Here is an 11,565-nt window from a genome sequence, read left to right as displayed (position 1 = left end):
AAGTGAATACATTCAGCCTTAATTCTATACCGCATTGATACAAATCCTGCTTTAAGCTTCTTGGTAATCGCACCGATCGGATATTTCCGGTGCAAGACCCTGCCGCTCAACTAAGTTATAAACCAGGCATAACACTTAAAAGAAGAGTGGCTTCCTATGTCCTTTACACTGAAAAGCCAGGCAATGAAGGCCTGTGTGAGGACTGTCACACACACGCACACGCACACACACACACACACACTCTGACTTTGATCAGGAATGGCTTGACCAACAGAGTCCTAATAGCCCAAACATGTCGATGATACAGTAGCACTCGTTTGACAAAAGTTTATGGTTTAGATACGTTCTTTTAAACAGTCAGTCTGGCCTGCTTCCTGGCCCTAGACACCGTTCAGCCTTACAGTTGTTGTGCACGACAGTACTACAGAGTTAAAAGTGTTCTTTGGAAGCCACAATGGCCGATTGGGCCAACCATGTTCACCTTTTGTTTTGTTGCAGAGAGATGCCCACTGTTGTATAGGAAAGAACGAAACATAAAAGGAACAAGCGTTTACAATTGCAGGAAAAAGGCGCCTAGTACACGTAAAGTTACAGTCAGAGCCTAAGGCGACCACACAGAGGGGAAATAAAACACCTTGCGGTCCCTCCCTGCACAAACTATTCTATGGCTATAGCTGCAAAGACATGGAAATATACAGGCTACAGGTTTTGGGGAAGATCCAATTCAATCCAATTGATCTGGCCTTCAAACCCTGTAACAGAGCCTGCCAGTCCAAGGAATGTGTATGACTGGATATAGACAATGTACAATCAGAGATGTGATGCATTCTGTGAGCTTGCACATCTGCCATGTCCGGTTTGGGCAACATTGTTGTGACCAATCAGAGCCCACAATTCAAAGTGAGACATTGAATAGTACGACCTTTACAGAATTGTGAAGTTGTTTTAAAAACCACTAAGCGATACGATGACAAGGGAGCTTCTGTATTTATGAAACTGCTTGAATGTGTTCTGGCTTTCACGGTGGGGTCAAATCCAGTAGTTGAAAAAATAAAAAATCTCTAGATGAAAATGTGGATTTCATTATTGACAGGTTACGTAATATACCCCGTTAATTATTTGAGAAAAATTACAAAGTTCACAATTTGAAATGTGCTTGGTGAATGTAATGAACAAAAGTCGACGCTGAGGGGATTTCACCCGACCTGGTAGTTAATGTGATTCTTCTGTCTGGAATCTGCATGGTGGTTATAGGCTCAAGATTTGCATTGGAGGCCGATCACACCGGACACAATTTTAACCCATTTTAGGCGGGAACCCCTTTTGGTGTTAGCATTACGTTATGCTTTAGCTAGCTAACAATAGCAGAACTACAAGCTCATAGCGCGCCACCGAGTGGCGCGCTACGAGCTTGTAGGTCTGCCATTTTTGAAAAATCGAAGAACGACTGACATAGAAACATAGCTTTTTCAGAAAACTGTCATTTTCAAACAGACATTTTTAGAATCTGATCTCAGGTCAGAATGGGTTAACCTCTGTGTGAGACTTTTGTAGTTGATGTTCAATGTTAATGAAGCGTTTCGTCGGCTCCTTTTGCGTTGCAGGTGTCCTTCCGTTTATGCACTCTATGTTGTGGGTCGTATGCCCAGTGTTCAGGATGTCTACTGACACAATTACAATAATCACAACTCGCTGACTTCTCAACTGATGATCACATGGTTTGGTTCGTTATGAATGTGCAATTGCAACATACATCATTTTTTTCTCTCTTCTGAAAGTTTTGGACATACAAGGTTTCCAAACAGACAGCGACTATCTCATGAAACGATGTTGCACATCCTTCCCTGGAATTGACAGACTGTGTAGGACCACTGATGAAACACAATAAAATAAGTCAAAATAAGAGCGTCGACTTGAATTTGATCCATTTACTTCTCTCATGACGTCATACACTGTGTTCTCTCGAATCTCTCGCTTATCAAACAGCATTTGATAAGCGTATGTAGTCTCACCATGGCTGGAAACGTTATTGTACCGATCCATTCATCGTGATAGATGTTGGATACTCAAAATGACACAATTCATGATACATTGTTAAATTAAAAATTTGGGTTTTCAGGTGAAATTGAACTGTACTTTCCTGTGCTTTTTTCTGCAAACTGTAATAAAAAGAAATTGAATCAAAGACCTGAAAGTGAGTGACAGGGCAGAAAGGCGCTGCAAGGTGCTCTGCTTTGTAGACCGGCATGGAAAAGGCTGTGTGCATACACCCTGCGGTTTTTGTTTTCAGCCTGCAAACTAGTGTACAGTGTGATCGACCCTTTTGACTAGTAGAGTGGTTCCCAACCCGTCCCCCCTTCTTACATCAGACAAAGGCTGAGACCCTCTACACATGCTCAAACGCACGCACTCGTGTCCCGATTCAAAATCATTGTATGCATTAGAAAACTTGAAATGGGACATTCTACTTTTGATACTTTTAGTACATTCTGATGCCAATATACCTTTGTACTTTTTACTAAGTTGTGAAAATTTGAATGTGTCTAGTGGAGTGGTTCCCAACACGTTTTCCCCGTTTACATCAGACATGCTCAAACGCACGCGCTCGTGTTTTAGGGGAAAGGAAATATCACCCGTTTTCAACATAAATAAATCTATGTCATGTTTGTACCTTAGTGCTGCATTGCATGGAGATAAGATAAAGTTACCCACGTTATAGGCAGTCTAGAACCGGAAAATCATGTATTTCTTTCTTGACGTACGACTGCTCTAGTCACGCCCCACGCGAAACACGGACACAGGTTGAGAACCACTTGTCTAGTAGATATCTCCTGTATTTCACAGGAGTACGTCTCTATCCCTTTTAGCTCACGTCACAACAAAAGTAAACGAACATAGACACACACGGCACGCACGTATAAAAACTAGAAAGTGAAAAATGCGATGGGGAAGGGCTTCACAAAGCATGGAAAGCGTTGCCTATAAAGTCAAGGCTTTTACCAGAGAGACGTTAAGCAGCAAGATATTTACAGGGGGGGAAAGCAGACATTCGTTATCCTTTTCTTCACCGGCTCAGAGGTCATCCAATGACGATTCCACTCGGACGTCATGTGATCCATGAGATGCCTGGTAGCCAGGGCCTGTTACCATGGAGAACACCTTTTTATTGTATTTTTACCTGCTAATCCTTAATCACAGTGGTCCTCAGAGTGGGGTTCCCCCATGGGTCCTTGAAGGGGTTCCAGGTGTTTCCCCAGCTTAACTGTTGATGGTTAGGAACCAAATGGAGCTTTAACTCTGAGCGAGTACAAATGGAACCAAATGGAGCTTTATCTCTGAGCGAGTACAAATGGAACCAAATGGAGCTTTAACTCTGAGCGAGTACAAATGGAACCAAATGTACGCGCTCAGAGTTATACCTCCATTTGGAACCTTGCTCTCCGCTATTAGCTCCGAGATGAGGTTCCTCTACGTTGGTTTCCGGCAGAGTTCAGAGGCCGGTGAAATGTACGAATAATTTCCCCACACATCGTATCCAAAAAGTAAAGGTAGTCGTCCACACTATCAGATGTTTGCAATTTCCGTGTGAAAAGAAAATTTAACAGACTCAATAAGCAATTTGGATACGATGTGCGGAAAATACAAATAATCTATACATTTCACCAGCCTCGAACTCTGCTGGAAACCATCGCAGCGGAACCTCTAATAGTGGGGAGTGAGGTTCCACTCTGAGCTTTGAGGGTCCATGGCCCAATCACGCGCACCAAACTGAAACCTTGAAATTAAAAAAGTTTGAGAACCACTGATTTATCACTCAAGATCTGGATAGAAGGAAGAGGCACTTCTTGAATCGCTGGTTTCTTTTTTGCCGTCTTGTCCCAAAGAGTTGTACCTTTCTTTTCTTTCCTTTTTGTCCTCTCTTCTTTGTCAGGTAAAAATGTTGAATGTTTGATGTTATTCTCTGTGTGGACAGTAGATGGCGGTGTCGTCTCAGGGGCCTGATGCTGGTAGGCACTTGGTAGTGGCTCTGTGAGGGCCAGTCAGCGAGGACCCTGCTATGTCATCAGAATGGGTTTCTGCCTTACCTCCAGGATATCTGCACAAACAAACGCACTTTAATCAATTCTACAAAATTATACCTGAGGCCAATTCTACAAAATGACTTCTAAACCAGCAGTTCTCACATTCTCAAGATCTAAAATGTATTTGCTATTTAACCATAAAGAACCCCGGTCTGGGTACAATATAAATGATCCTATAATATAAGGCCTATGTTTCATATATGTTACTGTCCTATTGCTGCACCTTGGGTTATAGCCCATGTTTTTTTTAATTTAAAAAAAAAAAGTTATCCTCGTTTCTCATCATTTTGGACCATGGGCTATAGCCCATATGGTACGGCATACTATAGCACGCCGTTTTTCATCATTTTTGACGATTTGACAAAAATGACAAAATTAAAAAAACGATGGGTTATAGCCCATGTTTTTTTAAATTTTGAAAAAAAAAGTTATCCTCGTTTCTCATCATTTTGGACCATGGGCTATAGCCCATATGGTACGGCATACTATAGCACGCCGTTTTTCATCATTTTTGACGATTTGACAAAAATGACAAAATGAAAAAAACGATGGGTTATAGCCCATGTTTTTTTAAATTTTGAAAAAAAGGTTATCCTCGTTTCTCATCATTTTGGACCATGGGCTATAGCCCATATGGTACGGCATACTATAGCACGCCGTTTTTCATCATTTTTGACGATTTGACAAAAATGACAAAATGAAAAAAACGATGGGTTATAGCCCATGTTTTTTTAAATTTTGAAAAAAAAGGTTATCCTCGTTTCTCATCATTTTGGACCATGGGCTATAGCCCATATGGTACGGCATACTATAGCACGCCGTTTTTCATCATTTTTGACGATTTGACAAAAATGACAAAAATAAAAAAACGATGGGTTATAGCCCATGTTTTTTGAAATTTTGAAAAAAAAAGTTATCCTCGTTTCTCATCATTTTGGACCATGGGCTATAGCCCATATCGTACGGCATACTATAGCACGCCGTTTTTCATCATTTTTGACGATTTGACAAAAATGACAAAATGAAAAAAACGATGGGTTATAGCCCATGTTTTTTGAAATTTTGAAAAAAAAAGTTATCCTCGTTTCTCATCATTTTGGACCATGGGCTATAGCCCATATGGTACGGCATACTATAGCACGCCGTTTTTCATCATTTTTGACGATTTGACAAAAATGACAAAATGAAAAAAACGATGGGTTATAGCCCATGTTTTTTGAAATTTTGAAAAAAAAAGTTATCCTCGTTTCTCATCATTTTGGACCATGGGCTATAGCCCATATGGTACGGCATACTATAGCACGCCGTTTTTCATCATTTTTGACGATTTGACAAAAATGACAAAATGAAAAAAACGATGGGTTATAGCCCATGTTTTTTTAAATTTTGAAAAAAAAGGTTATCCTCGTTTCTCATCATTTTGGACCATGGGCTATAGCCCATATGGTACGGCATACTATAGCACGCCGTTTTTCATCATTTTTGACGATTTGACACAAATGACAAAATGAAAAAAACGATGGGTTATAGCCCATGTTTTTTGAAATTTTGAAAAAAAGGTTATCCTCGTTTCTCATCATTTTGGACCATGGGCTATAGCCCATATGGTACGGCATACTATAGCACGCCGTTTTTCATCCTTTTTGACGATTTGACAAAAATGACAAAATGAAAAAAACGATGGGTTATAGCCCATGTTTTTTCAAATTTTGAAAAAAAGGTTATCCTCGTTTCTCATCATTTTGGACCATGGGCTATAGCCCATATGGTACGGCATACTATAGCACGCCGTTTTTCATCCTTTTTGACGATTTGACAAAAATGACAAAATGAAAAAAACGATGGGTTATAGCCCATGTTTTTTTTAATTTTGAAAAAAAAAGTTATCCTCGTTTCTCATCATTTTGGACCATGGGCTATAGCCCATATGGTACGGCATACTATAGCACGCCGTTTTTCATCATTTTTGACGATTTGACAAAAATGACAAATAAATGTAGATGTAGACGTCTAAATGTACACGTCTAAATGTAGACGTCTAAATGTGTACGTCTTCTCTTATGGGGGTCCCTGGCATATCTTTTCAAATGGGGGTCCACAGGCTAAGTAGTGTCAATTTGGGGGTCCTTTACATGAAAAAGTTTGGGAACCACCTCTTTAAACACTTTAGCACTTTATGAACATGAACAAAATAGATGGGTCCCCCCTGGAACTCCCTCAGGTACCCCTGGGGGTCCCCGGACCCCACTTTGGGAACCACTGGACTATGCTACCAGCCACATTGACCAGCCCATCAGTCATGGGGGTCCTGTTCTATTTTTAAAATCCTATTTGGCTTCTAAACCAGTGCTTCTCATGTCGGCTGGTGAATTTAGTCATCTATCAGCCACTGCAGGTGGCCATGTTTGAGCCCTGGCTTGCAGTGATGCGATGAAGGGGCAGGGTGACATAGGTCAGTGGTTATCATCAAAGTGGGTCCTTGAGAGGTTCCAGGGGGCTTGTAGATCGGCCATTTTCAAATAGCTTCTTTTGGGCTTGTTTTCATAGACCTGGTTGCTTATTTCTCTCGGAAAAATCTGGCAACACTTGTGACGTAGGTGACTGACCTGTGGTGATGCAGTGGAGGTGACATAGGTGACATGAGGGGACTGACCTGTGGTGATGCGGTGGAGGTGACATAGGTGACATGAGGGGACTGACCTGTGGTGATGCGGTGGAGGTGACATAGGTGACATGAGGGGACTGACCTGTGGTGATGCGGTGGAGGGGTAAGGTGACGTAGGTGAGGTGGGAGTAGAGTAGGAAGTAGTCCTCTGTCCGGTTGAGTTTCAGCCAGGACCCCACCAGCGAGCGGCCCGTCCCCGAGAGCGAGCGAGAGCGGAGGTTTGTGGCGTTGTGTAGATCTGTGAAGGCGATTTACAATGACAACGTAGGGCATTTTCTACGCTCGTACGCAGAGCGACGCACATTACGCAACGTAATCGCATACATCAAAATGCATAGGGACAGTTTGGTATTAGTAAACTATACCCGGTAAACAATTAACCTAGCATTCCTTTAAAAATTGTGGTCAAGAAAAACAAGCACAAGTAATAAGTAACAAGTAAAATCACCACACAGAGGAGGGGTTTCAATCATTATTAGACAGTGTGTACATTAATTTATCCTCAGTTCTTTTTTTTTTTAATGTTTTTTGTGTCTTTCGCCTTTATTTTATATTTTTCTTTATGGAGGGATAGACAGTAGGCTGACAGGAAATGGGGAGAGAGATGGCGGGGGTGACACGCAGTAAAGGCCGTTGGGACACTGCCAGACTGGATTACCAGCCAAGGTGCCTGGACCGCTGAGCAACGGCCCAGGCCATTTATTCTCAGTTCTGATTGGTCGTAGATCGTCTGTTTTCACTATTGAATGAGGCTGGGTTTCATTTATGTCCCAGGGAGACACCAAATTTATATTTTGGGTCTCAAGCTAAAAAGGTTTAAAAACACTAGAGCCACTTAAGCAAGTGAAATGACTGAAAATAAATGTAAATATAATAATGTTTTGAATTCATGAAAATTTGGGAATGTTTTTTTCTTTTTCTTCTATTTGCTTTTTGTTACGTTTTGAAATAATAGTAATTAAAAACAAAATGCAAGAAACCAAAAAAATAAAGGAACGCATAATAATGTGTCTGCATTCTCTGCAACCCACGAAAGGGTCCCCGCCGGGCCAGTGTTTGGGACCCAGTGGTTTAACCCATTGAGACGCGACGTCGATTCTACAAAATGCCTTCAAAATCAGTAGTTCTTGTTCGTGCCGAGGACGCCCAACGCGATAATGTATTTGACTGTTTGATGGAAGAGCCTACCATCGTCCTCCTCCTCTCGGAAGAACTCCTCGCTGTCGTTGGCCGAGTGGGACTTCTTCATCTCGGCGATGCGGTTGCGGGGAACCTTACGGCGCAGCGACGGAGAGAAGAACGAGGGCCGGTTCCTCTCTGGAGTCGGAGGGGTGCTGAACGAGGTCACCTGACGGGGACAAAACACACACAAATACACTCCATTCATCTCAAACCACGGGAGGAATAATGACCTGCCCACTGTGTTGGTCCCATCGCGAGCTGTCATTTGCTGTCGTTTTATGTCAAGATAATCTCATGATTTGAGTCCTTGATCAGCATAAAAATAATAATGAAGAGGTATTTAATAAAAACGAGTGGAGCTTAATACCAGTTATGATTAGCCAGTTAGTATGATTATCGCTTTATTTTCCTTTAATACCAAAGTCTTAGATTTTCAGATTAGATTCGTCAGCATTGTTGCATACATTGAATGTGGAATATTGAACCTGCTAACTGGCATGTATTGGGAACATTTTGGTTAGTTTGTTTTAGTATTCCATTCTCCTAACTGTTGCCAGTCATTTCAACATACCCAGGAAATCAATAGCCAAAAGCATCTAGAGAACGGGCGTACTAAATGATGGATATTTCAGACATGAATGATTGACGATGACCTGATTTCTGACGGCGAGAAGAGGCCTGTCCTCCCACCCGGTACAACGAAAACCATGTTAGCAAAACAGACCGCGAGGCCTGGAGAGACAGTACTGTAATGTGTATGCTGTACCTGCCTATGACTAGGAATAGAGAGGCTTTGTCACTATGGCGTAGAGCTCTAAAACATGGCCTTGGCTTGAACACGCACGAACACAAGCACGTCGTTACAGGATGCCTCGAAACACAAATACATTAGTTATTATTAATGCGCCTCTCTCTTTTTTTTGGTTCTGTTGTATTTATTTTAATTACTGCTCACAGTTTCTGCTGCTTTAATACCCCCTTATGTCTCCCTATGAGTATTATATTGTGTTGTACTAAATTCTGTACACGTCATCCATCTCTCCCATATGCTTTATTTTATTTTATTTTTTGATTAAAAAAAAAACCTGTGGACAAAGAAACACTATTTGAAAAATGGTTGCATAATATGATTGTGATGTCCCTAAAAAATAATAATAATAGGGTTAATGTATTCCCCACATCTTTGTCTCTCTTGCTCATCTGCAAAGCTCACAGCGATATAATTGTTCTTCATTTTCCTTCTTTTTTTCATTGATTACTCACCCCGTGGAGACTTGAATTCATGGATTTTTTTGACGCATTCCTATTTGTTCCATATGGAACCACTGCTTCATGTCTCCGTGGGGTTGAGTAATCGAGAGAAGAAATAAGTCATTTTGGGAATGAACTATCCCTTTAAGTGTTATCAATCAATCATAGATACTGGGCAGATTTTTTTCCTTCCTTACTTTTCACCAATTTCACATATTAATCCAGTATAGTATCCTGCAGTTCTTTCCAATGGTTGGTCAAAATTGTGATTTTTGTTCGCTAAAAAAGAGCCGTTACTGAACAAACACTCTCGTCTATAGTAATGATTACTATGTTTATACAGATCTATTTAACACTTATTTTAACAAAAGAATATCACTCACATCACCTTTTAATGAACCGACCCGTGTGAAGCGAGTTCAAAACTATTGTACGTGGCTGAATGTTTGTCTGCCTGTGTGGATGTATAAACTATAAGAATTATGTGTCATGCTGTCTGCACGTTTGTCCACCAGAGGGTGCTAACACTCAAACAAACTGCCAGATCCCCCAAATGAAAAGCCATGAGCCACAAAGCTCAACTGTGCAAACCATTAGGTTACCATGTCTTTCACACATTCTCCCCAAACATTTATCTTTTTAAAATAGATTAAACTAATTATCAATTAAATTGATTATGGTGGTTGGATTAACCAGGCGTCATCGCCATGCTGGCTTGTGGTGTGTGTGTGTATATATATATATATATATGTAAAAATAAATGTAAAAGAAGTTGCCACGGACATACCAAATGAGTTGACAATAATACTACCAGAAACACAAAGCCCTAAATGACCATAACAGGTCTGTACCTCTGAGAGTGTACAAATGGAACCGAGTGGACCCCTTAGCCGTAGCGTCCATTTGTAGCCTCTCAGGGTTAAGGGGGTCCTTGCAAATAAAATATTTGAGAACCACAAGTACTAGTGGACTCATAATATGCCATACATATTCAGAAGAAAATCTGGATACTTGACACTCATAAATTAGGTATTATGATGAAAATAAGAACATTATAATGGTATGTAAAAAAGAAACTTTGCCACAGACAAGACCAAGCCTTTGCCACGGACACATTTGTGACAAGATTTGACTGAGGGACTGCCATTGGAATGTCATATGAAAGCAGGAAATGATAGCTTCAAATTGACATATTGGTTGTTCAGTTTGACCCAATAGTTTTGGAGATATGGCTTATAGAGTAACGTCTTGCAGAAAACGGCAAGTTGAGAAAACAGGCTTGAAAGGTTCACTTCTGTGTGACATGTAACATTACACCTAGCTACATGTTTAAGCCTTTATTTAATATTTACATTTCAGCTATTTCAGACATGCTCTAGTATGTGACGAGTCTGCCTGTGCTATTAACACATTTTGGATACAAATTCTTTTTTTAGTGAAAAGCTGGAATTTGGCAGGCTCTCAGTCAAATCTGATCACATTTGTCCGTGTACGGACATACTGATGACCCCTGGGGTTAGCCGCTGCGCTCCTCCTCCTCACTCACTCTTTCGTGCAGGGGAGAGTCGGGGTCCTCCTCTGTCCCGTAGGGGGACGTGTCCCCCGTGGGCACCCTGCTGACCGCCATCTCGGCGTGGCCCTTCCCCTGGGGGCCCTTCATCCTCACAAACTCCATGTTGTTGTACTTGTAGAAGCCAAACGACATCCTCTGGGCCATCTTGGCTGCCACGCTCACCTGGTGACGACAGCCAGGAGGAGAATTATTAAGTGCTCATGTTTTTCACTTAAGTCAAAGTATCAATGCTGCTCTGTGATCACCCCCACCCTCCCTTTTTGTAGTGTTTTATATTTGTTTGATGATACAGAATTTATGTTTATGTTATGCTGATGAATTGAATACATAGGACCACCTCAATGGAAACAAGTCCACTAGCACTTTCTTGTGTAAATCCTTTTCACCGGTGCCTGCAGGACCCCTAATCCCTAAACTTCTTTTTTTTTTAAATAGTTCAACTAGCCAATCTACAAGCTCACAACGGCTACTTTAAGTATTTAAAAAGGTTTCTCAAAATAGTAAAAAAGAAAAGAAAAGAAAAGGCAAAGCTTGTGCTGTTTCTGTCCAATAAAGTATTCAATCAATCAATCAATCAATCAAAACAAAGTATGCACTTGACAGTTGACAAACCTAAACTCATAAAGACTGTTTTTATATTTCAGGTTGAATTAATGATGAATGAATTTATGCACCAAGTTGACACAACTTCAGACAGAAGTACTGTACACACATATACCAAACATCCACAAAATGTTATTCTTTCTTTCTTTTTTAATTTCCCCAGGGCCTGGAACTTGAACACTACACAGTAGTGTTGTCTTGTGTGGTCG

The 11,565-nt window shown here is 40.9% G+C and overlaps 1 protein-coding gene across 2 annotated transcripts in view; it reads right to left on the bottom strand.

Annotated features, from left to right (window-relative positions):
* Window positions 1-1,988: 1,988 nt before the first annotated feature.
* Window positions 1,989-11,565, bottom strand: part of kiaa0930 — a 52,145-nt gene continuing 42,568 nt past the window's right edge. Inside the window, exons 7-11 of one of the 2 annotated variants that reach the window (XR_013963535.1) lie at window positions 10,727-10,915; window positions 7,936-8,095; window positions 6,830-6,985; window positions 3,404-4,096; window positions 1,989-3,327 (exon numbers count right to left, since the gene is read on the bottom strand). Coding sequence is in view for 1 of the 2 variants with exons in the window: in XM_080757187.1 (XP_080613313.1) it covers window positions 4,056-4,096; window positions 6,830-6,985; window positions 7,936-8,095; window positions 10,727-10,915 (546 nt within the window). In the remaining variant the exon portion in view is untranslated. Of the gene's footprint in view, window positions 4,097-6,829; window positions 6,986-7,935; window positions 8,096-10,726; window positions 10,916-11,565 lie in introns of both variants that reach the window. The other variant, XM_080757187.1, reaches the window with a different exon arrangement.

Source organism: Protomyctophum bolini, assembly GCF_963924005.1.
Source record: "Protomyctophum bolini genome assembly, chromosome: 23".
NCBI lineage: Eukaryota > Metazoa > Chordata > Actinopteri > Myctophiformes > Myctophidae > Protomyctophum > Protomyctophum bolini.
This window is presented reverse-complemented; position numbering and strand designations above follow the sequence as displayed.